Below are 27,386 nucleotides of genomic sequence, written 5' to 3' on the forward strand. Positions count from 1 at the left end.
TAACAGCTAACAGTCTCACCAGATTTGCAAATTGCAATCTTTGCTTGGCCCTTGAGAACGCGCTAACTGCTAAGTTACGCGAGGGATGCGCAGTGCGCACCCTCTATCGTCTCTTCTTTTTTCTTCTTCTTCTTCTTCTTCTTCAGAGTTTAGCCAGTTGAATTGAACTAGTAGCTTTCTTTTAAAATTAAAATTAGAATCATTATCGTTTATCACACTCCAACAACGCCTTTCGCTCTTACCACCCTCGCGGGTCATTTTCTTGGGAAAACTCGTTTCCACCAAGAAAATCGATTTCCCTGGAAACAAACACTCGCGAATCTCCGATGCGACTCGTTTCACTTTAATTCGATGATGATCGCCACTATATGCCGCCCTGTGCGTTCCCCGTGGGAGGAACCAATGGATCGCTGCTTCCGATTTTTTCCATGCCTCGCCGATCCTGGTACGGAATTCTTCTTTCTTTTTTCTTTGATTTTTTTTTTTTGCTTAATATGTGCTTTATCCGAATTTAATTTCCTTTTTCTGATTTTTTTTTACCTCGTTGTAAATGTTGTTACCTGAATTTCAGGTCGAAGGTCTTCGTTGTGCTTGAAGTTGTGCTTAGTGACGATTCACCTGATTTATGCTGGCGTGCTCTTCTTGTTCGATGGGGATTTGATAGAAAGGACTAAGAAGGAGCCGTGGCGAGTGTTCCTTACCTTTATTATATCTTCTGTGACTTTAAATAAAGCTGCATTTTCTGCATTGTGTAATGTGTATTATACTATTATGCATGTCATGTATGTACAAGTTAGTGCTTCAAAGCAGTTTTGGATTATTGCTATAATTTTTCTGATTTTCTATTTTTTTCGCTTGCTTTTGTGTCAGGTACACTGCTTTATACTTGCTGCTGTTCGTTGTTACTTTGATACAATACTTTGCTACCTCTCTTTCTTCTCCAGGGTAATAAACCATTTGCTTACTTGTGATGAAATTAATACTGAATGTGACGAGGGACCGAGATATTTTTGCTTGTGTATCTACCTGATGTGGTTTATTTTTTGTTGCTGATTTTTTTTGTTTGCAGCTATGTACTTGAAGCCATGCTGACTGTTAACGAGAGAAGTGCAGCGAACAGAAAGGCACCAGAAACATCGAAGTAGGCAACCCTACTTTTCCTGTATAAATTTTGTTATTAGGAAAATGGATTTAGTAACATGTGAAGTAACCTTATGTTTCTGGCCTCAATCGGCTTTGAGCAGAAATGGGAGCTACGTAATTTCCACAGAGGGAAATCTGATTGCAAGAAATGGTTCAGGAAGCTATTCATCATCTTGGTCGAAGTTGGTGGCTGACTTGTATCCTTTCTCGATCAGGTAGATAGGACTGTCCCGTGGCTTCTCCAATTTCATGCCCTACTGGTTAAATTTTCAGAAGTTATTTATGGCTTTCTTCTCCTTGCAGAACATGGACATGCACCTACTGCAATATGGAGCAGGTACTATGAATGACATTCTACACTATGTATAAATGTTATGGCTATTGTATATGTCTTTTCATATTTTTTTGCTTCTTCAATGCATCTTTGGGTGATGATGTTGCATTCATTTGATGGTTTTAGGCCGATCAAAAAAAAAAAAATTGATGGTTTTAGTAGTCAACATTTCATTTTGTACAGCATCATAATAATTCACTGTAAGGATGTAAGAAACTATGTGTTAATGCTGCCATGTCTTGAAGTATCATCATTGAATAATTAAATACAATCATTATAATATTGTTAGCCTTTCACACATGCCACTCTACATCTTGTATCTGTAAAAGTATTGTTGGGTTTTGGTTTTAACATTTGTGATCTGAATTCTTGAATCAGCAAAAATACCTGAATCAATTTTTTCATTCTGGATTGGATGCTTGTATAAGATGCACGAGAAAGCAATATTTCCATGGATAATGAAAATATGGATTGAGCTACACTTCATAAACAGCCTTTTACCTGTGTTATATACATGACTGTTAGGTTTAAAGCACATTATGAAAACCAGAGACCTCTCTTTTGGTTTATAATAATTTAACTTCTTGATTTTGATGATAAATTATTTTGTTGGATGCCATTATGCAGCCTCCACGAGCAAAACATTGTCATGATTGTGACAAGTGTGTTCTTCAGTTTGATCATCATTGTGTTTGGCTTGGTAACTGCATTGGCCAGGGTAATCACTGTAAATTTTGGTGAGTTAATGTTGAGATGTGAAACTAAAAATTTGCATTTTGGCATCAAGATTTTCTATTGTAGACTTTATCTAAGCTATCTTTTTTTTAGATAAGAAATTTCACTTTGACCAATAATAAAATTTTTGCTCGATGATATTATTATTTCATTTGTAATTAGTCTTGATACTTAGATGAAGGATCAGTGGCCTGGAAATGCAATCACTGCTAATTAGCCGTAGAATGTCTTTTGTTTGTTTCATTATCTTGACATTTGTTCAAACACTTTTAGTTTCAATGTGCACTTAGTCTTCTTTTTTCAAATTTCAATATTAATTATAGGCCTGCAAGAAATGAGTGGATGGACTCAGAAACATATTTAGAAACTTAATTATGTTATCCTTACATTATTTATTTTTACTGCTCATGCACTTTTATTTTCCCATTGAGTTATATGTCCTACTAAGTACTGGATGTATTTAATGATTATAGATAATCTTAAGCAAATTGTTGATATAAACTCTTTTTCTCTCTATATATATGTAGATAAGGGGGGAGGGGGGCATTTCAAGAGAGAATTGTTCTCACTCAAGACAACAACAAATCTTGATCATACAATTGTACACAGATGGCTAAGACTAAGATTGGTTTTATTCAATTTTAATATTGACCATCTATATATAGTTGCATAACCAAGATTAGTTGTTCTCATGAGAACAATTCTCACTTGATATGCTTCCTCTATGTATGTGAAAGCATTGTAGTTTACTATGCTTGAACACTTGTGAAATTTATGAATGGGATTATTTTTATGGCTTATTAAGGAAATGCTATTTACCTTGTGAAGACTTTGGCTATGCTCTCCTTGTAATCAATAATATGTCAGCATTATACAAGGAAATAAGTTACTTATTTTATTAATTTCGTATATATCTTTGTCTAAATATATTTCTCTCACTATGATTTTTTCTTCCTTCCTGTCAAAATGCTTAGGTGGTACCTTTTTGAAGAGACAGCATTGTGCCTTTGGACTGGTGTCTTGTATATTTCATACCTGAAGGCTCACATTACAAGGGTTTGGTATGATATCTTCATTCTTTAGGATAAATATTTAAACTCCTAGTATTATTATTATTAATTTTTTTGGGGGGGCGGCTGTTACTGGCTTGTGTATGCAGCCAGATCCTCACAAGTAGGGGTGTCAATTTGGACCTGCAAACGGGGATCCCTGCGGGGATTCACCAGGAAAAGGAAAATAAGCCCATCCAAATTTATACGTTCAAAAGGGGCAACAACACACAGACTTGGAGTGATAACCCTAAACACCCTTTCTCTGATATGCGCGGCTAGATCTTGGAGAGGAGCTACGCTGTCGTTGTGTGTTTCTTTTTTTAAAAAAAAAATTTGGGGTCCCATAGGGACGAGGATGGGAAAAAAATCCCCTACAGCGGGGATCGGGGACGGAGGGTTAGTTGGGGGTGGGGAATGGGAGTTGGGGAGTACTCCCCGCCCCCGCCTTGCCCTGTTGACATCCCTACTCACAAGTGGAGAGAATATTTCTCTGATTAGATTACAGCCTTTCAAAGCCAATAACCTTACCTTTGTGCCAAGGCTCACCCTCTTTAGGTTAGGTGAGGCTTGACATAATGGCCCAGTTTTACATTTAAAATTTATCATGAGGTCTTCCGTAATCAGAAAGGAAGAAAGTCCTATTCTCCTTCTTTCTGTAATCTGAAATTGGATCATTACCTTTTTATGCTCTCAGGTGGCAGGATGCGATCATGATAATTCTCTTGATCACTCTGTTAGTTTGTCTCGTCTTTCTTCTCCTCCTACTGCTATTCCATAGGTAATTTTCGTAATACTATGTCCTGATTTTTGTATCTAGCGTAAGATTGCTTTTTATATAGGTCTTTCCTCTGTTCTTTGCTGTATTTTTTTTTATTTAGAAAACTGGGGGGGTGGGGTTCTATGCCAGAATTCTAACTTTGCCACTTATTTAATTTAATGTGTGTGAACTGTGAAATATTATTGTCCTATGTGCTGTACATACATTTTGGTTTTATAGCTTTGAATGTTTTCATTCCATCACCTTGATGCTCCAAAAAGTTGGAGTCAAGAAGCCATATATTTCGTCTATCTAAGGAAGACTAAATGGAGATATCTGGATGACAAAATATTTGCTTTAAGGAAGAGTAAAACTTAAATCTGACACTCCTGACCTCAGAACCCAATTTATGATATTTAGGAGGTTTTGAAAGACAGTCTACCCAGCTTGGCCTTTCACCGATTCAAAATAATACAAGTTAAGAATAAATGGCTACAAATAATGTGTGAAGTGCTTGAATAAAGAATGCATAGTGGAATGACTCATTGGTTTTTGAGTTGTTCAATGAGTTTGCTACTATTTTCATTTTCCATCTAATCTAATCTTAGCAGTTCTGTGTGACTGTTTTGCCAATATAACCATATGGATAATAAAATATTGAACTTGTTCTTTCTCTTTTACACTCTGGCCCTTTTTCTCCTTTATGTTGAATGTATGGTTGAGCATCCAGGTTTAACACAGAATATATGACAGCTGTTTTGTCTTTTCTGCAGTTATCTTATTTTAACAAATCAGACTACCTTTGAACTTGTAAGGAGAAGACGGATTCATTATCTAAGGTTAGATAAATTAGTCTCCTGATGTTTTTGTATTATTTCATATTTTTACCATAAATCATTAGATAAAACATTTTGCTAGAATGTGATTCTTTTTTTGGGTGTTGCATGGCTTTTAATTTATTAGCAAGATCTATGTTGATGTTAAATGGTTGATGTCTGGGTTTGGTATTTTTTTTTATCTGCCAACTATGTTTTTGGGTATCTATGATAAACGCATCTAACTAATCTGCAGGGGAATTCCGGAAAGAGTGCATCCATTCAGTAGAGGAGTTCGTAGAAATTTATACAATTTCTGCTGTACAAGGAGCACCATATACGGAGTCGAACCATTGCCTACCCCTGAAGAGATAGAGGAAAAATCAAGGCCGTACACATGCTTGGATGCTGTAACTTGTCGATGTTGTTGATGGTTTTTGTACAAGTAGAAGTCTTTCCGTCTAGTAGTTTAATCGTGAAAACTCAGAAGTATGTCGATGTACCCTTTTGCTTTAGATGGGTAGGTGTTATCTTTAGGCAATTTGCTTCATGACATCTTCTGTTCTTCATTTTTTCCCTAAATTTTGGAGGTAGAGTTCCAAGTTAGATGTACAGTTGCAGTGCTATTGTGTTGTTTTGTTTTTACTGTTTAGTCTGTAGACCTGGATATCCAGCTATTATCAAACCGACTACTGCCTGGAACGCTAGAGACAGAGAATTTATTTTAGTTAGTTGCATGCCATGGTGGGCGTTGGCCCCCCTCAACACTTATTACAGTCTCATGAATTCACTGTTATTTTACCCCCAGAACTTATCTAGCTCCACTCCTGGTGCTTGCAGTTGAAGTGGCAGCTTTGCACTCTTGCTTATATTATATTTGTAGGCATTTAAGTACTCGTGAGATTAAAATGGACCGTGACAAAAGAAAGACTTGACACTCTTGTGAATTAGCATTTCTTGAAATATTTCCGGTTGCTATTTCCGTTTCCAATTTTCCATACCTTGTAGCATGTTTGGGTACAATTTTTAGCTAGACATGTGAATTTTGTGAAGCAACTAGTATTGGCTTCTGCATCAAAATGAAAATTTGACGAGGAAATCAAACAATACGTGAGTCTACAACTCCATTCCGAGCACGCATTAAAGAGATGGCGATCAAATTGCGTTGGGCTTGCTACTATTTGATTGTAGAGTGATACAGCTCATCATAATGTCAATTTTGCCTTGAAAGAAAGGAAAAAGCCAAAATAGAGAAAATAGTTACCTATCTCGTATGTGTGTTAAGTTGTTTTTTAGCCTGTTTGCCTCAGTAAGGAGTTACACACTTACACGATTATCAAAGTGACGCGAGTAAATGTATTTTGTTTTTTCAATTTTACTGAAATTCCATTTGATACAAACAGGTCTTTGTTAAATGTCACTTATATAACAGCGTTATTTTAAGTTCTTCCGGTTATTGTGAAATCTAATTGAATAGTGATAGCTCGTCATTGATACAAACAGGTCTTCGGCCAGCTTGTGTAGTTGTGTATAGTGATAGCTCGTCATTGAATATTTGATACATCATGATAGCTCGTGTGGTATTCTTAAATGCATCAGTTTGTTAGGTTTCAAAGATATTTGAATGATATTAAATTATTTAACGGTTTAATAGTATATATTTTCACGTCTGAACACGTTGTCTGTGATACTAGTAGCCATCACCATCGCACTAGAAGTTAGAACATGGACCAACTGTGATGTTGCCCCTTTGAAGTACCCTCTTTTCAAATGTTGTATGGCATGTTTCAAAATTTGCTAATAACCCTTCATCGCCTTTGACAATGCCACTGTATTATTGGGGCTGCTTGAGCATGACATAAGGATAAGTATACAAGTACACATTAAGCCGCTGTATTTGGATTGACAGAATAAGTTAGCGAATACATTATGATTCTATTAATACAAGTTTATTTATCAAACTATTTTTTTGTATAAAAAAAGTAATAAATGAATTATTCCCGCCTTGGTGGTGTGTGATTAGTATAAGAGCAATGATTTTTTTTTCCCAGAAGAGCATTGATTTTTTAACATCCTAATTTTTTAAATACTTAATTAACATTTTTTTAATTTTTTTTTCTATCACGTCAAATCATCTTTCATATTTTTATGTCCATATTTTTTCTCTCCCTCTCACTAGGTGTTAAAAATGATAGAGTGTCCAAAAATATTTTTTGTTAGTATTAAGACTTTTGAGTGTGTCAATTATATAAATAATAATAGAGTAAATGGTAGAGAATCAATAACTATTGGGAGATAAATATTTATCTTATGTGTGTTTAAGATTTTCAACAAAGATTTGTTGCTGCTTTCGATGAAGATAACTTCATATCAATATTAAGATTATAAAAAAAATTCATGATTACCAAAAAAAGAGTGAGGTGTATAGAATATTATTTTGTTCTCAAGGTAATTTAGACATTAAATTTACTCAATTAAAAACTACAAATTATTTATTGAACTCTTATAGTTTTGAATTGCATAATCTCTAATTATTTTACGCAGCTTTCATTTGTTTTTTTAATATTAAACATAATGTATATAGTGGTTGAGTTTTTCTTCTCTTATGCCTTGTGAGCTTTTATTTTTCCTAATTTTAGTATAACATAACAGCTTCAAATGAATTATATTTTCAATTACGTGCTTTTGTTAATAAAAAACAATATTATCATATTCAATATTAACAGTGGATTGACAGGCGCAGGATAATATCATATTATATAATACATAGTATAGTATTTTATATTATGCAACAGAAAACATTGACTAAATATTATTAAATTTTATGCTTTCAATTTTTATACTATATCCGACTTCATCATATCATATATGGCAAATAAACTCTTTAAGTATTTTTCAATTTCCAGAACAAGAAAATTTATACAATCTTGATTTACCTTCCCCTCCCCTTATGTAGTTAGTGATATTTATAAAAATGTCACTAAGGGAAAATCAACCTAGAACTACAAAGTGAGGTTACGAATTAGAATTTCTCAACAAAAAAAAAAGAAAAAAAAAAGAAAGACAACCCTTAGTAAATCTCTTACTAATTAATTACCTCCCAACATCATTTTCCTAGTACTTCTTTTCACTCTGTATGTGAGACTACTGAGGATTGAAGAAGCTCACATTAACACCAGTATCAACGATAACATATAAACTAGCCGCAACCAATATGGCACTCAAAGCCACACCCAATGTCCCCAAGAACCAATTGAGCCACCACATGAGACTAAGCTTCTTTGGCTTCTTTGTCTTGAGCCACATGAAACATGGGTACGCGAATGTCACTGGCAAAGCCACTCCTCCAATCAAACCAGCCAATTGAGACAAAAACGGAACAGCCACTCCTATGAAGAAGCACAAGAACCCAAAGAACACCCGAATAAACGCGCGAAGCCACCAGGGGCATGGCTTCTTCATCCTTGCAGTGTAACCTGATTCCATGTCATCGAATGCTGGCATGCCATAGATTTGAAACGAGCACAAACCATTCACCACTACAAAAAAACTTGTTAATCCAAGCACGAATCTTGACACATCACGAGAATGGTATTGGTATAGGGCCGTGAGCATTCCTCCGTTTGCAGGAATCTGTAAATTTTGAATCATATAATAAATTAAATATATTATACCATATGGTATTTTTCCATAAGATAATTAAGGTCCTAATGTTAGGTTCATTTTTCAACTTTTAGAGTCATAAGATGCATACCAATTGGCCATAAGCCCAATAGCCTCCAATGGCCATGGGAAATAAGCATGCGGCAATGATTGTGTAAGAAACCTTGACCCCTTTCCACATGGGCACGTGTGATGGATGCTTCTCGCTTGAAGGCATAGTAGACTGCAAGGAAAGTATAAAAAGAAGACTAATTAATACAAACTACTTAAATTTTTCACCACTAAGCTTACTATAGTAGATTTGAAGTATTTTTTACATTGATCACATAACAAGAAATATTTTTTTACTTAGTTAATTTAATGTTTTCAATAAAGAAAGAGCCCTTCAAGAGATAGAGGAACAACTATAGCGACCGCGACTTGCTAACGCTCAAGTTAAACCCAATTAAATATCTAAAGCTCAGCTCAATCCATTGAAAAATTTGAGATTTGGATGGTAGTAATAACTCTGAAGTCACAACTCAACTAACCATTTGTCTTTATATTTAATGAAATTGATTATTACTCAGCACTTATCCTGAATTCATGATTTTTTTTCCTATGTTCCAAACGTCAATGTCGACTAATTAATTTAAAAAGGAAAGTCATCCGCTAACTTCAATACTGTATGCTTGACCCGGTCTCTCTCTATTTGAGTTTTTCAACAACTTTAATGTCAACTTAGAAACTTTGAAAGCAGTACTATATTAAACTAAGCAATGCACATATATTTCATCCCTACCAAGTCAAAAGATAAGGCAAAGAAACTTCAAATTCTTGCTGCTTATGTAACTCAGCCTGACTCTGATTAGTGACAAGTAACCAACAGTTGAATCGACCACAATTTATTATGTTCTTTGTTCTTATTATTCAACATTCAAATTTTCACTAATTTCATAAAATTCAACTGGGTAATAGGAAAATAAACACATAATATTATGTTCCCATACCTGAATTTCAAGGATGAGATTGTGGCCCCTGAAAGCAAAGGCAATGATACCCAATGCATTAAGCACTCCAAAGGCATTTTCAATACTGCTTCCAGTCCTTACAGGGTTATAGCTCACATCCTTTAGGGCACCCCGTGCCACAGAGGTTACCCAAATGGCAGTACAATACCCTACAGCTGTGACAGCTCCAATGAGTGACACCCCAGCAATGGAATTCAAGTTTGGCAACTGTGATAGCACCACAGCTACACAGGTGAACACCAAGTACCATTCCACAGTGGTCATGGGTTTGGCAGTGCATGTTTCACCACACACCACTTGGTAAAATGTCCTTGCTGTGGATCCTCCTATGATGATCAATGTGGTGCATGTCCCTGCTGATAGGTACAATATTGGGAACAAGGCTAGGATTTTCCCAAGTTTCTCCCCTGCAACACATCATGCCAACACTTTATTAGTTGGGAAATGATTTTGGCATTTCATTTTTTATTTTTCATCTTTGATTTAAACTTTTAAAAATTAATTTGCTGGATCAGAGATTTCGAATAACTCTCAATTTACTGCATGAGAGACTAATCTAATCATTCCATTCGCTGTACATGACTGCGTTGGTCTAAATTTTTTTGCACACAGGGAAAATCAAATTAAGATTTTTTCTCTAAACAGATCGTTCTTGCACATGCATATTAAGTAAATGTATTTTTATTTTATTTTACAATAAAAAGTTAGTTAAGAAAATTATTCAAATTTAGAATAATAGGATTAAATAATTGAAAAGAAAATATAGTGGGGAAACGTGGAGAAATTATACCAAAGGTAGCACCGCAGAGTTGAAGGTATCGACAGTAGCGTACACCTTGTTCTACCGACTCATGAAGGTTGACCAGCAGCCATAAGGTATAGAGTTGCCATATGAACGCCAGAGTCATACTTATGATTCCCCACGTCCTGCAATCCGCCAAAATATTGTTAGTTCAAAATTCAACAATTCCGTGTAAAGAAATCAGAACGTGGCCATATAATACAATACATGGGTTTTAATTTGTTATTTTATTTGAAATCAAATAATCGAGCTTAGAACATAAACATTCAATAATGACCCAAAAAGTAAAGAAAAGAAACGTCCAATTATAAGAGCCTATCATCACTTACTATTATAATTAAGTTTTATCATTTTATATTATACAAGTTGTTATTATGGTCGTTTTTAGTAATGATCACTACTTACTGTTAAAATAAAATTTTATCATTTTTATATCATACAAGTTGTTGTTATGGTTGTTTTTAATAATAATTCCAACCATCATTCTACCTGTTCAGTTGTAACCTGCAAGTATCCTAGCTGTAATTTTATAGTAAATTACAAATAGGCATACTTACAACAAGTCAACAACTATCAGAATTAGTAAGACTATATTTAGATTAAAGTTTAGAAAATAATTTAACGAATTCTAATACACAGTTGTAAATCCCAAACAATAAAAATGAAGGAGACAAAATTAATTTACTGCTGTAATTTAGATGTAAAACTATTTGAGCTTTCCCATTGAAATTCAATTATGAACTAAGTATGTGTTTGAATAGACGCTTACAAAATTAATTTTGGTAATTAAAAGTGATTTCGAAAAAAAGTTATTTATATTTGGATGTTTTTACCTTGAAAACAAGTTTAATGTAAAACTTGGAGTAAACTCTTCAACTCAACACAAAAGTTGTTGGGTTTTTTTTTTATCTATCATTTTTAGTTAAATTGAGTTTTGGAGACAGAATCAATTTACTCAGCAATAACCAAACATTCCTATTTTTACTAAGATCACGTTTGATGAAAAGCAAAATTGATTTTGATACTTTTTACCATGAAAACAAACACACTAATTGAGAAGCAATAAAGAGATAAAATTGACTAATATATACAAACACAGAAAGTGAATAAAAGAGATTGATGGGGAGGGTATACACACATAAAAAGATAACATAAGTAACATAGATGCATGTAATATTAATTTGAATATTTGAAGACTTACCAACCAAGAAAAGTGAAGGCCACAGGGAGAACAAGGGCCTGAATTCCAATCCCAGAACAAAGGGTATGAAAAGCAGCATAGTACTTGTTACCATTCCTTGACTCAGTGATTGGAAGCCAAGCATCCTGAGGATCAAGCTTGGTGAACCTCAGAGCTTTCCTCACAGGGCTCCCCAAAGGTGTGAGGAACTTTGGAGTCAAATTAGAGATTCTAAGTGGTGTTCTTGGGGTTCTTGGTGTTCTTGGTGTCTTTGGAGTCTTAGAAGTTTTATTAGGACGTGGTGCATCTCCATCCTCAGGGTGAAGGAGGGGTGACCTTGTTAGAGATGGAGAGTGAAGCTGAGAGGGTGGACATGACACAGGTGGAGATGCCACAACAGGTGTTCCAACCACTGAAGCTGTTCTAGGGGTTATTGGTGCAGACCATATTTCCTTAGCTTCACCCATTTTCTCACCCTATACTTGTAGTGTTTAATTTCTGTTTTTTTGCACCTTGTGTTGTGTTGTCTCCTCCTTGTGTGTGCTGTTCTTTCTCTCAAGCATTTGGATGTATATATATATAGTGGGTGTGGTACAACACAAAATTATGAAAAGATGGGGCACCATCAATAATTCAGCATTACTTTTTTTTGACTAATTTTCAACATATAAATTTGTCGTGTGTACAGTCTTGTGCATGTATATAAAACTAGTCCTTGTCTAGGATTTTAATTTAATTAATAATGACATGGTGGAAATAAAATCACTTTCGAGACATACATGGTCAATCTAATAAGCATGCCAATTATGGCTCAAATTAACCTTGTAGAAACGTGTGTGGAAAAGTGCATGATAGCATGCATTATTTTAGAAGGCTTTGTGTGACCGGCTTAAATTATATCAAAGTAGCCACCTAGGTTGGTGGGGGGAATTTTCAGTATTAATTAAGCAGCAAGCTAGTTGCTGGTGAGCTCAACTCTATTTTTCAACGCCGAGTTTGACCAATAAAAATTGGCTGCCAATTAATCTGTAATCAGTTGTGAAATACCATCTAATATAATATGAAATGATTATACAACTAGTTTAACGTGTGATGTTTATGTTATATAATTAAAATTTATAATGAATAAATAATTTTAGATATATATATTAGTTATATCATAATTAATATCATAATAAATAAATATTTTAAATATATAAATTATATTTTAAATGTATGATAAAGAAATTGTATTGTAGTTGTTTTCAATTATTTATAGTTTTTTAAATATTAAAATTTAATTTAAAAATAAAAATGAGAATGATAGATTGAAACAAATTAAACATTAAGAAGATTCTTTAAAAATGTTTTCGTTAAAGAAAAGAATTCTAAAAATACTATCATTAAAGAACAACTCTTAAAAATGTTCTCACACAAAATAGGTATTTCAATTTGAACTCTTTTTTTTTTTTTTGAGAGAAATCAATTTGAATTCTAATATTTGTTGCATACAATTTTAAAATTGATACTTTTCAAGCTATTGGTTTGAGAATTTTGGTAACGCATTGACATTAACATTACTAGCTACATGTTATTTTCTTTATCATAGCAAATGGCCCCGCCGTGCCTTATCCCACGTTTAGCACTAAAATATTCATTTTATGTAACAAATGAGTACTTGGTCAACAAATGCATCTGAAATATGACTTTCAACTCTCAACTACCGTGTGGTGGTGTGCTACCTTGTAAAACTGTTAGTACCTATATGTTCTTGTAGTGAATAACACGTCAGCATTATATAAGGAAGTTACAGTACTAAGATATATAATAATAATAATAATAATAATAATAATAATAATAATAATAATATATCTAGCACCAATAGATGAGCTGGCCACTTGTTTAATTTGGACAAACACTGGTATAAAAAACAACTGAGAAGTAGGAAAAGACTAGGAAATATATTTGTCAAACCGTTTTCGTTAAATTTTATTGGTGCTAGCTATTAATCAATTTCCGAACATATCTTAGTATAAACACATTTATCTTGCTATGGATTTTTCTTCGATTCCTTCTCGTCAAAATACTTCATATTTTTTATTTTTTATTTTTGGGAAAAAGACAAACATTGTGCCTAGACTGGCGTCATGTATAGTTCACATTGCAAAAAAGTTGGGTACGATATCTTGATTATTTAGGAGGAATTGAATGTCGAAACTCCCAAGCTTTTTAAAATGAAAATGATGTAAAATCTTCATTTGTCAAATCCTTTATGGAAAGTTGTACCATGTTTGGGATCATGTTTCTGCAATTACATGAGAGGATATGTAGTGGTATAACTTTTCAATAGCGTAGATAAGAGAATTTGTATAATAAGGTGGTCTGTGTCCTCTGTTGATATTTTGGAAATATATAAATTGAAAGTATTCTTTAATTAACTGTCGAAAGTTATTTTTTTTAATGCATGTATTGTAGTAGGCTTGTCTCTCCTATATAATAAAATCTTTTTCATACGTCTAGTTAGAATTTAAAGGCCTTTATCAACATACTTAATAAAGAGATTATGTTCCAACAAAAATACTTAATTAAGAGATTCAGTTCTCTATCAACTATTGATAGGACGACTTAATATTTTAAAAGCGTACCCAACGATTATAAATACAAGAATTTTTTGATTCAAATTAAGACCACTCTTTTATACAAATCTTAAATATAGGTTAGTCTTGGGACGAAGGTAAAAGTTATTGGCTTGACTTTGGTGGTCAATGTACACACATACGAGGACAGAAATATTGGCAGTTTTTAATTAACTTCTGATATGTTAGGGCTTCCATAAACAAAACGAAAATAGTCATTTTTTCTTCTTATTTGTATTTTTGTAACATGAAATTATATAGTAATTTTAACTTAGCGGTATACGTATGAGATTATGCTACTACCCTTGATCACTCTGTCTCTGTCAGATTCTCTCATCTTTCTACTCCTCTTAATTCTAATAATTCATAGGTAATATATAAGTAATTCTCACAATTATTTTTCTCTAGCTCTGCATCTTGCATATAATATAGCTAATATAATCTAAAGTTAATACCTACCCCTCTAAGCAAACGAATGCATCAAGCCATCAACATACTACTATGTTCTCACAATTAAATGATATCTTGACTTACAGCACTTGAGCACATGCATGGCCTTGACTTTTCCTATATATTCTCTTCAGAGGTAGGTTGTGGTTCCAAACTATATGTGCTACTCCAAACACAGCAGAATTTGTATACAATTCTACCAAATCCTTTGCTGAATGGATGCACGCTTTCTAGAATCGCCATGTACATTAAAGATATGTGCTTACTATAATACATATCCCAAAAACATTGTTGGCAAAAACAACACAGACATGCAGTTCAACAACAAAAAAGAAAAAGAATCAAATTCCGTAAAAAAATTCTTAAATGATTTAATGTAAAGTATGGAATATATAATAAAAATTTGCCTGAAATATCATACTACTACTATTAATTATTGTATGTGGTTCCGGTGTTCAACATATTATGTTCCATACAATATACATTTTTTGTTTGGTATTATACCTTTGAACATTTTCATTCCATCACATTGATGCTCCGACATATTGGAATCAAGGAAACCAGATATTTTGTCTTATAAAGACTGATGGGATCTATCTAGCCCATAAAATATGGGTGTTATTAGGTGCACCCAGCATTTTTAAAAAATACCAAAATTGTCTCTGTATTTTTTTCGTATTTGTGATGAGTGTGTGTGATGATGATTCATAAATCGTACGGATCAAGTTGATCCGTAAGCCTTTTACAGAACAATACGGATCAACTTGATCCATAAAAGTCTTACGGATCAACTTGATTCGTAAAAAACTTACGGATCAACTTGATCTGTAAGGCTTCTACGGATCAAGTTGATCCGTAAGACTTTTACGATCAACTTATATGACTTACGGATCAAGGATATTTTCGTTATTTCACCTTAAGTACTGGGTGCACCAACAATAATGCTGGGTGCACCTAGCAACACCTTAAAATATTTGCTTGAAGGAGATAAATTTAAATCCAATACCCCTGAAGAGACATTCTAGCCCAGGCTACCCTTTTACCTAGTTTAAAATTTCGAAGTCAAGAATAAATGGGTACAAATAATGTGCAGAGGGATTTAAAAATAAATGCCTAGTGGAATGACTTGTGAGATGCCTAATATGCTTCTGCCATTTCCATCTTGATTCTAATATAAGTCTTAGAAGTTCTGTTATGCTAAATTAACCATGTGTAAAATAAATGCCTACTCTCTGGTCCTCTGTCTCCATGACGTTGTTTGTATAGTCTGGTTCTACATAGCTAGATAGAACTGTTGTTTTGTCTTTTCTGTAGTTATCTTATTCTGGCAAACTAGAATACCTATGAACTTGTATGGAGAAGACGGATTCCTTATCAAGGTCAGATAAATTAGTCTCCTGATGTTTTTTATTATATATTTCATATTCTCACCTTAAATAATTAAAGATAAATTTGTGAAAGAATTTGATTCTCTTTTTTGGTTGTTGAAATACATATCTGTGTTTTTGTTGTATTTGTCAACTATGTTTTTGGGATATCTAACAATCATATTGTAAGCACATTTCGTTAGTCTACAGGGCGAATATTCAAGAAAGAGTGCATCCATTCAGTGAAGGAATTGGTAGAATTTTATACAACTTCTTTTGTGTATGGACTATGGTACGACGCATATAGTTTGGAACCATTACCTACCTCTGAAGAGATACAAGGAAAAGTAAAGGTCATACACGTGCTCAAATGCTGTAACTTGTCGACATGTTGCTGATGGTTTCTGGAGAAGTAAAGTTCTTTTCCTCATTCATCCCACAGTTTAGGTTATATTTGAATACAAAGTAATACACGTTTGAGAATTCTTATACAAGTTTGTGAAATCTAAGATATAAAATGAAGAAAGAAGAACTTGTTATTTTGAAAAAATAAAAATATTTTTAAGTTCCCCAATTGACATCCAAACATAGACTTAATTGTGGGAAAATAGAAGTATGTCGACGAATTTGTTTCCTTAGACTGCTAGATATTAACTTTAGCCTGTATTCTTGTATTTGCTATATGATTTTTCTTCCTCTGTTATTCATTTATTGCCTAATGTTTGGAGGTTGATGTTCTTTTGGTTGCTTTTACACTTGTTAGTTTGTAGAGCTAGATATTTAGGTATTATCAAACCGAGTGTCGATTTGGCAAACTTCTGAGATTAGTTCCTCCCATATTATAAGTACCCGTGCAAGACAGGTTTTTTATCTTTTAAGTAAACATGGATATATCATTAAAAAAATTAAAATATAATTTTTGTCTCTTTACTTTCAATATGTGAGTTTAATTTATTTATTTTTTAATTGAGACATTTTATTGTTTATTTTTTAAAAATTCATGATTTGTCTTTCTATTTTTAAATTGAGAAATTTCACCCCTCAATTATAAAAAAATTGTGATTTTAATGTTGATAATCAGTTTGAAACATTGATTGCTTACTTTTTTAATTTTTTATATAAATTAAACTTATCAGAAATTAAATAATATAAAAAAATCTATCACATGACTAATAAACAGATGTATGACCTTAACCAAGTATACATATTGACATTTGAAATGAGTTTAATCATGAATTTTTTAAAAGTGATATCTCAATTGAAAAATGAGAAATTAAAATTGTGAATTTTTTTAAAAATGAAGAAAGAAATGTCTTAATTAAAAAATATAAAGATTAAAATTTTGAATTTTGAAAAATAAGAGGATGGAAATTACATTTTAACTTAAAAAATAGTGAACGATTGAATGTAAAAATAGAAACCACATTTATTAGTTATAATAATTATTTTTGACAAATGAAAATGTAAAAGAAATAAAAGAAAGAATATAGATTAAATAGAAGAAAATCAGTGGCCAACACTCTCTGGACCACTAAAACATGTGGTCTTAAATAGATAACTTGATTTTATTTACTATCAAGGGTTGTTTTCTGGTTTTTTTTTATATATAAAAAGACAATGACTTTATTATATTAAGGAATTGAAAACCTAAATCAAGGTTGTCACCCGCTGTTGAAAAGGGTAGCAACCGCACACGGTGACAATCCTCTTTCCCTCCACTTTCATCTCTTAGCATTCCTCAAAGCAAGCTTTCCGTTTGTCCTCTGTCATCAGCAGTGGCTACCACCCATGGCTGACACAACGGTGGTGCACCACTTCTCATCACACCATCATGGTGGTGCGCTGCAATGATTATGCCACTACATGTTTTCCTTTCACCGTTGTGTAACTCTTGCTGCTTCTCTCATTCACCCATTCCACCCAATCTCCAAGTCTCCTTCCTTCTTAGGCAATAATTCATGCTCAGGTAGACTCAACAAAATACCCTTTCACTTTCCTTAAACGGATCTTGCATCAACATCCTCACAGATTACTCCACTATCAACCGATGCTGGCCTCTATTCAACGACATCATTTATGAGACACTGTATATAAACATATTTTTAGGTAGTGTAATTAATTAATTGATACGTAATAATTAAAAATATTTTAATTGCTAAAATTACAAAAGGGCAAATGAGTAAATTAATCTATCCCAATAAAAGTTTAATTATTTAATAATATTAAAAAAAACTATCTTAGTCGTCCAATATTATACTAATATATCCAGTGGAAAGTAATACGTAGTGTAAAATGGGCCAGATTTTTCACTGGTCCACCTTAGAATTGTTATTGTTATAAAATCTGGAGAGGTTGAGGAAGTAATTGTCAAAAGGAGGCTGTTGGGGCCCAACCCAAGTTATTCTTTGGCAGTCCCCCAAGGCCCAAACCCCAAGTTTCTTTGCTTGAGTAGAGGACGCTAATCTAAAGAAAAAGCGCAACGAAGACGAAATAATTAACCCATCAGAGAGAGAGAGGTAATAATGGGAGTGATAAAGGATGGCACAATCTCAGGGGTTCTACCGGAACCTCAAGGATTTATGGTGCACTATCCTGCTTATCCATCATCCATCTCTCGAGCTGTTGATACTCTTGGGGGAATTCAAGCCATCCAGAAGGTAAAGCCTAGCCAAATTTCATTTTATTCATTCATCTCATTGCCAATTATTACTTTTACAATGATTACAATTTCTGTTCATTTTTAGGTTCGCAGTTCCAAATCCAACAAATTAGAGCTTCGTTTCCGTCCTGAAGACCCCTATTCTCACCCTGCATTTGGGGAGCTTCGTCCCACCAACTCTCTGCTTCTCAAAATATCCAAGACAAAACCACCACCACCTGTTCATGATGCCGAAGCTTCTAGCAGCTCTACAAATGGGGAGCAAGACCAAGAGGGAAGTCTTTGTGCTGATATCGTCGCTCGTTTTCCCGAGGCTTATTTTTTTGATGGTTTGACACTTTAAATGAGTTTTTTTCTTTTGGTGTTTTGTGTATAAATTAATTAGCTTTATGCGGTTTCTTAAGCAAGTTACGTGGTTGCGTTTGTTTTGTGTTTCTAAATGATGAAGGGATGGCGGACTACCAACATGTGATTCCAGTTCATGCTGATGTTGCCCGGAGGAAGAAGCGGAACTGGTCAGAGCTAGAAGAACTGCATTTTGGTGAATATTTTGTTTCAATGTTTCTGTTACTTTAACTCCATGTTTCAGATGTGTTTAATGTCTGTTTTTTACAAAATTAGTGGCTTGTGTTGTGCTCTGTCATAGATAAAGGTGGTTTCATGGATCTGGATCACGAGGATGTTATGATTATAGTGCCTCCAATTTTCGCTCCAAAAGATGTGCCAGAAAATTTAGTGTAAGTTTCTGACATTTCTTGTTCAGTGATCATATACTCGTTTTTAAGAGAGAAGTCTGGAATCAGCAGACAATACCATATTTGTTCCACATTTGAAGAAAATTATGGCAGGGTCCTATATGACTGGCAATTGTTAACTCTACATTGAAGTGACTTGGTCATTTTCTTATTTCAGCTTAAGACCAGCTACCATGTCGAGTTCGAAAAAGAAACCAGAGGAAGTTGTACAACCCCATTTTGAGGTAAGGATAATTCAGATAAATTTTCTTAATAGGATATAATTTAATCCTTTTGGTATATTAAAACATATTAATAATCATTGATAAGTGTTGATGACTGATCCGCATCTCTTTGACTCTCAATCACAACACTTGTTTGCAGAATCATTAATATGAGTCTCTTCATTCAAGGTTTTTATTAATTTGTCTTACCCCATTTGTTGAATATACAATCTTCTATCATCCTGGAATTCCATACATCATAAACATGTAAATACCTTTTTGTGTAGGGTAGGAAAATAAACTACATTAATGAGAAAAGAGGCAAGATACAGCTAGAGAGAGGAGAATGAAATACCCTCCAAACTAAATATAACATTGGACAGGAAAAAATAAAAATAAAAACTCAAGAACACAACAAAGTTTAGTAGGTATAGAATGCTAGTGTGGGGTTTATAGGGAATGTTCTTGAGACTTGAGTCCAGTTTGTTTACTTCTAAATCCTTCTTTTAGGTTCTAATGCACTCTCTCAAGTCCTAGAAATTGAAGGTCTCTATTTCATTAACCCACTCCCTATAAACCCCACCCTAGCATTCTATACTTCCAATGTGGGACTCAAGTCTCATACCTTGTCAAGCTTCAAACAAAGGAATGACACAACATTGGTTAAAAAATTTGACATTTTTTTTCTATTTCTAGTTAAACATTGTTACTTAAATTGAATGACAGTTTATTTTTGAAGTTGATAAAAGTTAATTTGACATTTATTTTCAGCCAGTGATGAAAAATATCACATTCTGAAAATCTGTAGATACTAGGTGACATATACCTTAATAAGAATTAGAAGAATTCTTATTTTTTGTCTGGATGCCATTAGTCATGCAATATTTTTAGCAAAACTTTTCATGTGATGTGTGCAGATGGACATGGAGCCAGTTCTTGCAATTGATTTTGACATTAAAGATATCCTTTTCTCAAGTGGTAGAACCATCATATTTCAAGCGTATTTAAGTTGAAAGTTCTATGTGATTATATCATGCCTATTTTTATTGTTTTTGCTCCTGTGAATGTAATTCCCCCCCCCCCCCCCCCCCCCCTTAAATTTACTCTCAAAGTATACATCTAATTCCATACTTAAATATGTGGAGTTTTTTAAATTTAATTATAGCTTCGCCATTGATTTGCTGATTTCCTGGCAACATTATTTGAATTACTTGTATACAAAATAGATGTGCTCAAATATCATTTTTTGGCCAGCCTTAGTGATTATGCATGGGGATCACAGTTTCCCGTCAACCCTCTCCCAGGAGTCAGAAAATTTGTAGCTTTTGTCAGTGAAAAACTTATATTTAATGGGATGATTTATACATATTAATTTGTAATTAAATATAATATAGTAAATTAGTTGCATTCCTTCCTTAATTTGCTCTTTAATGTTCTATTTTCTTCTTCCTAAACAAGAGATAAAGAGATGGAATAAAACTGAAAGTTCTCTTCATGACTTCTAAGTTTTAATCTATTTTTATACAAGCTGTTTATTGCTACATTTGAATCATTACTATGATTACTTGATTAATTTTAACACATTGCTGACATATCAACACAGAGTTTGCAAATTAGTACTATTTTTTAGTAATTAGTATCACACTATGAATACCTGCTCATTCTATTTTTCCGTCGGGACCTATTAATTTTTTTTTTCACTTTGTATAAACATTATAGGTTTTCTTTGTGTTTACAATTTTTTCACTTTTTGAACATAGTCAAAGGTTTTGCAACGAAAAAAAAATCTTAAAACACATTGCAACCAAATTGCACTTTGTGGTTCTAGTATTACTTAGCTGTCCTACAGATTCCTAAGAAAGTGAATTGGGAGGAATACATACCCCAAGGCTCAGATCAGTGGGAGTTACAGATGGTTGTATCTAGAATGTTTGATGAGCGGCCTATATGGTCCAAAAATTCGCTTACCGAACTCTTGCTTGATAAGGGCTTAAGCTTTTCGCACAGCATGCTCAGAAGGTGACTGAAGTAAATTCTGCTGATTAGCTTTTTTAACTTGCAACAATTGAATTGCTAATGGTGCAGTGACCATCATTCTCTCTTGCAGGCTTCTATCTAGAATTTCTTACTACTTTTCTAGTGGACCATTTCTGAGGTTTTGGATCAAGAAAGGATATGATCCACGCAAAGATCCTAATTCTCGAATGTAAGTCATCTCCTAATTTCTAAATAATCTCGTGGATTTTTTAGTCATACATTTGCACTAAAAAAAGTGTTTGGTTCCTGTGATAATATATTTCTAATGTATTGTTCGGTTTGGAAATATTATTTAACTACCAGTATGTCATGGTATCATGTAATTCCTTTGTACCTTTCAATTTACAGTTAACACTGTAACAATAAAAGAGGTAGATCTAGAATGGGGATCATGATGATTTTAGAAGCCTGTCTAATTTTTTATCATTATCAACCATGAATCAGGGAGTTGATGACATATTTTGAACTTTGGAAACATCTGGCTTAAGTTTATCTGGGGTGAGGGATAGTTAGTTGTCTGCTGAAATTTCAGACTAGTTTATAAGATGGGGAATCAGTTTATTGAATCTTGATTAGAATATAGTTAGTGCAAATGGGTTCGCTGGACACTGGCTTAGAAAGAAATGGCTATTTTTTCTCACTGGTGGTCCATGCTTCTATGCAATTTGGTCAGCTATTTCATACAACATTCAATTTGTTCTCTAAGTAGCTTGAATCCATTGGTTGTTTTCATCCTAAACTAATGTCATTAAAAGAATGGGGCTCTTTAAATACTATTTTCATGTTTTTGTTTGTGAGGATGAGAATGCATCCCTGACTGTTATATGAATGCTATTGTTACTCCTCCCACGTTGATTGTGGTTCCTTGTGTTTCTATTTGGCATTTTCTATGAACTATAGTATTAGACACAACTGATTTGACCAACCAGTCAACCACCCATGAGCCTCCTACGATATTTGCATATAAAAATATTGAATCTTCACTCACCTGTAAATACAAAATAAACATGAACGATTTATACATTTTTACCGGGGTTCTAATAACCCAATCTTCATTCTGTCAATTATTTTAGTGAATTTTTATTGTTTGAAAAAACTGAATCTTCAATCTTGACTAAGCTTATATTTTTGGTTTAGCAGTTATCAAAGAATTGATTATCGAGTACCTGTTCCATTACGAAGTTACTGTGATGCTCATTCAGCCAATAAGTAAGTCTTTTTCTTCATTTTATCTCTTAACTGTGTTTAGAAAGCTGTTCGCTGTAATTTGGAAGCAGTTCCATTCAAGTGCATGCACAAGAAAGGGGAAATAGAAAATAACAATGCAGATTAATATATATATAGACAATCAAAAGTGAAGAGAAAAAAGAGATCACTGGAACTTATTACAATCTCAATTAAATTTATTTGCTGACCTCTAGCTTATATAACATATCTGGTTATTGTCACTATATATGATTATTATCTTGCCATTTTAGTTGTTTTCTCATTTGTTTTGGCTGTTGTTTCATGCAGATCAAAACATAGATGGAAGGATATATGTGCCTTTCGTGTTTTCCCTTACAAGTTCCAGACTTCTTTACAGTTTTTCGACCTTGTTGATGATTATATTCAATCAGAAATAAATAAGCCTCCTTTCCGACCAACTTGCACTGTACTTCTTTTATATGAATTTTTATTTAATATCTCATTTATTATGTTGACACACTTGATATTGCCCACACATTTAAAAGACAAACATGCTTTACTGTTTACTCTGCGTTTAACATATTTCATAGTTTTCCTATTCCCTAGCATTAAGGTCCCTTAATGGTTATCTAAGGGTGATGCAAAAATGCTCTTTTTTCCTTTTTGCTTGAACAATCAAGGATTAGCTGATTTATTCTATATAATCTTGTTTTATTCTGAAGTTTGTGCAGGTTAAAATTGTTGTGCAATTTTTGCCACAAAAGATAAAATATCAGAAAAATTGCTTGATTTTATCTTTCATGCTTGAACTTATAAGAAATTCCATTATCTAAGTTGCATCCAAAATGCTACTTTTGCAGTCTGGAACTGGGTGGTTCTCACAACACATGATCAATTGTATTAGACAACGTCTTATGGTGCGATATCTATCAGTATTCCCCAAGCCTGGTGCTGAGAATTTACTCAGAGCTGCCACTTTAAAGTTTGAAAAATTGAAGAGGGAGTGCTATAGGCATGCCATGAAGCTCGATGGAGAAGAATGCCAACAAGCTAATTTAGGTTGTCTCCCTTTTATTTTTTCCTTATCTTCCCGATTCTATATATTGATATTGTTTTAGTATAGTGATAGAGCCAACAAATTATTGCCAATGATATAAGAAGAATCATTAATTTCAAACCACTTTCAAACTTCTGTCTAGTTACTAGTCCCTTATTAGTTATTACTTATTACACTTCTATTTCTCAAGAGGTCCCTACATAATTTATTTCGAGTATTTTATTATTGAAACTTGTAAGGAAGAATTCTATTCAGATTACTTCCAAGTTCCGAGGCAAAGTTTTTTGTTTCCTCAAAAGGCTATTAGTAGCAGAATTCATTAACGAAGTTAGAATTAGAACACATTTTATTCAATTAATTTGTTATCTAATATGATTGCGAACCAATTGGAAGATTTGTTGTTGTTCTTGTTGTAAAATAAATTTAATATCTTTTCCAAGTAAAATTTACTATTTTCTGATCTGTTAAATAATATTTTAATCGAGTAATTATTGATAATTTTTTTTTATCTGGAACACAGGTTTGGAAGAGAATGAAGAACTTGATAATGGTGAAGATGAAGAGGAGGCAGCTGAGGGTAATGATAGTGATGAAGAATGGGAAGAAGAGCATGATTTGGTAATTCTTGCCTATACTTTCTGCTTTTATGTTTTTCTGTTTAGATTGTGTTAATAATGGCTTTTAAATTGGATATTTTTTAACTTATGTTGTTGACACATGCAGGCTGGAGATAATGAAATGCCTCTGCCATCTGATTCCTGTATCCTTTTCTATTCCAACTCTAAATTTAGTCATGTACTCTTTAAGTTTATAGAGATTGAAACATCATTATTTCATCACACAAATTTTTCTGACGAGACGATGGAACTAGGAAATTCATAACATAATTCACGTTTCCTCATTGCTGCTTTTTTATTATATTGTATGTAGTAGTTAAAAATGTTTCACATTGTTAAGCTATTAGATTAGACATACATTGAACTTATTTACTGGTCACATGGCAATGCATGGTTGAGTAGGTGTTAAGAGAACAAAGATGGATTTTTATCCTAAAAGTCAGGTTTCATCATTCATCAAGGCTTTTCAACTGGCACTTTTGAATTCCTTTATAATATTCAGACATCAACTTTGAGAATCTTTCAAGGACTCATTTACAGGATCTTTTTGTTAACTTCCCTCCTAATGAAATTGATTGTGACAATGTGCAAGCAAATGGCAGCGAAGAAGAATATCAAATATACGGGGAAGATAGTGAGGACAATTACTCTGATGAATGATTTCTGGCATTTGGAGTCATCAAATACACAGGAATGTCAATATTTGTAGAAGTTACATAGGAGGGTAGATATCATCTTTTAGATTTGCTGATTAAATATCATCATAGATCCTAGTATTCACTGTTACGTATAAGAACAAGTATCTCTAATTACATTAGAGAAACACGGGAGAAAAAAATAGTAGAAGTAGATGATGGAAAATAGAAGAGAAATGGACATGGTTGATTGAAGAAAACCGTTTTTCATTTTATTTTCTATTTTTAATTTTTATTTTGTTTTTCAAGATGTCTGCCCAGAAGGATGAAAATAATTATTAGTAAATATGAGAAAAAAAATTTAAAATGTATTTTGGTGTTGGAAACATGATTTGTGAAGGATTAGATTGAACATTGAACAATCCAAAGACTTGGCGCAAAGGGTTGACATAATAGTGTAAAATTTTGTTATGTTCATATGAGTGGAAATAATTTATTTAGTGGGATAATCTATGTTTGATTTCTTCCGTGTGTAAAATTTTCTGGGACTAACAATAATTATACACCATGAGTGAAGTGAAATTAGTCTCTAATCCAATGTGTTGGAGGATACTTATGGTCTTTGACTTGGAAAAAAAATGAATGTTGAACATTGTATTAAATTGAAATAAATTAGTATTCGGGTGATCAAAGTTTTATGATACTTGTGACAATTAAAAATAAAAGTGAGTCACATCTCACTAATGTTTGACAAAAAATTGTCGATATTTTTTTTATAAGATTAAATATATTTTTAGTTTTTAATGGTTTTTATAGAGTTATTTTAAATATAGTTTCTGTAAAATAAATTATTTTATTATGTTTTTTTTGTTTTAATCATTATAATATACTTTTTTTTTGTTTTTTCTTGTAACATGTGAATAATTTTTCTTTTAATCTCTACTACTTTTTTTTTTAAGGGTTAACTCAAAATGAACTAAATATTTTTTTATGAAATAAATAAAAAATATTATAAGGAATAAAATGAAAAACATATTAGAACTAAAAAAAGGAATAAAATAAAAAATACTTTAAAATAATTACAAGGACCAAAACTAAAAAGTGATATATCGTAAGAATTAAAAAATATTTAAATTTTGTTTTGTAATATTTAATGAATATTAATAATAGTTGTTTGAAGCTACATCAATTTGAATATGTAAAGTTCATTTTATTTTGTCATGCTCATCAATAGAAATTAGAGATTCAGGTAATGCATGATAGTTTTTAATACAAATATTTATTAGACAAATTATCAAGTAGAACTTGAATTTTAATCGAAGAAGGATATAAACAATATCTACAGAATTATATACTAGTTTTTGAATGGGTATTGTACAAATTGAGGCCCAATTGGGTCTTTTTGGATCAGTAACCATTAAAGAAACCCCCTCCTACCGAATTAAGCCTAGCGGTTGTAGAGATTAATCAGATGAAGTCTATCATAATAAAAATAACAGGGTATTCATTTACTTCTCTCTTCAGTTTATAAATATGATATAACGACGATATTCACCATTGACACGAGTATATCGTCTTAGTCATGCTTTGATATTAAATAAAAGCTGATTAATTGCGAGCAGATATTTGTGTGAAAATTTGTAATAAATGAGTATCAATGATTCAACGGAGATGTTTTTCTTCTTCTTTCTCACTAGTGATTACACGTAAAAAGATATTCTATACTCCTTATTTATTAAATGCACACAATTCCTTTCCCAACCCCTCCCCAACTTCACTATAATTTTCTAGTCACGCTCTTTCTAGTTGGTAGTTGAAGATACTGATTGTAGTTAACTGATGAGATGCATATTGGTATAGTCTTGTCACATTCATCCCTGCTAGTGCTTTTGCAGTTATTTGACACATGTTGATGTTGCTAAAACCATCATACTTTTCTGAGTGTGTGGTCAGGTAATTACTTTGTCACACTCTGATTTTATTCTTTAGTGCTTCTGTTCTAATAATTTTAGTTGCATAATGAGAAATCAGATAATATTTGGAATAATATTTGGAATAATATTAATTCAGTTCAATTTAATTATTCGTTCTAAGCCAAAAAACGACAATTAACTTTTTAATTTACATGCAAGTCTCCTTTTTAAGTGCTCAACTTATCCTTAATTATTCCAGTTAAAAAAATAGATTCAATGATTTACCATGCAGTTGTGCACAATTATAACTGCAATAATTATGTAGTTGATGGGACCAAGGGGTGATGGATGGATGATAGTCCATAAGTTGAATAATGACACTCTGAAAGTGACTGGAAA

At 32.9% G+C, this 27,386-nt stretch overlaps 3 protein-coding genes across 3 annotated transcripts; 2 read left to right on the forward strand and 1 right to left on the reverse strand.

The window, feature by feature from the left end:
- LOC114376803 (protein S-acyltransferase 10) lies at positions 1-5,643 on the forward strand. Its single transcript, XM_028335082.1, has 11 exons — positions 1-445; positions 572-686; positions 871-945; positions 1,070-1,141; positions 1,245-1,358; positions 1,447-1,480; positions 2,105-2,214; positions 3,187-3,273; positions 3,959-4,042; positions 4,795-4,860; positions 5,093-5,643. Exons 1-11 carry the CDS (start codon positions 352-354, stop codon positions 5,265-5,267), a joined length of 1,026 nt encoding a protein of 341 aa, XP_028190883.1. The 5' UTR covers positions 1-351; the 3' UTR covers positions 5,268-5,643.
- Positions 5,644-7,703: 2,060 nt separating this feature from the next.
- On the reverse strand, positions 7,704-12,144 carry LOC114376983 (lysine histidine transporter-like 8). Its single transcript, XM_028335335.1, has 5 exons — positions 11,513-12,144; positions 10,300-10,436; positions 9,489-9,916; positions 8,591-8,722; positions 7,704-8,469 (listed from the first exon to the last, which is right to left on the reverse strand). The coding sequence occupies exons 1-5, from the start codon at positions 11,956-11,958 to the stop codon at positions 7,981-7,983; spliced, it is 1,632 nt and encodes a 543-aa protein (XP_028191136.1). The 5' UTR covers positions 11,959-12,144; the 3' UTR covers positions 7,704-7,980.
- Positions 12,145-17,612: 5,468 nt separating this feature from the next.
- On the forward strand, positions 17,613-25,496 carry LOC114376377 (general transcription factor 3C polypeptide 5-like). The gene is made up of 14 exons (XM_028334472.1): positions 17,613-18,580; positions 18,668-18,911; positions 19,031-19,123; positions 19,229-19,319; positions 19,495-19,561; positions 20,458-20,500; positions 21,388-21,559; positions 21,648-21,746; positions 22,718-22,786; positions 23,093-23,231; positions 23,626-23,824; positions 24,343-24,440; positions 24,546-24,582; positions 24,942-25,496. The coding sequence occupies exons 1-14, from the start codon at positions 18,446-18,448 to the stop codon at positions 25,097-25,099; spliced, it is 1,644 nt and encodes a 547-aa protein (XP_028190273.1). The 5' UTR covers positions 17,613-18,445; the 3' UTR covers positions 25,100-25,496.
- Positions 25,497-27,386: the final 1,890 nt, after the last annotated feature.

Source organism: Glycine soja, chromosome 11 (genome assembly GCF_004193775.1).
Source record: "Glycine soja cultivar W05 chromosome 11, ASM419377v2, whole genome shotgun sequence".
NCBI lineage: Eukaryota > Viridiplantae > Streptophyta > Magnoliopsida > Fabales > Fabaceae > Glycine > Glycine soja.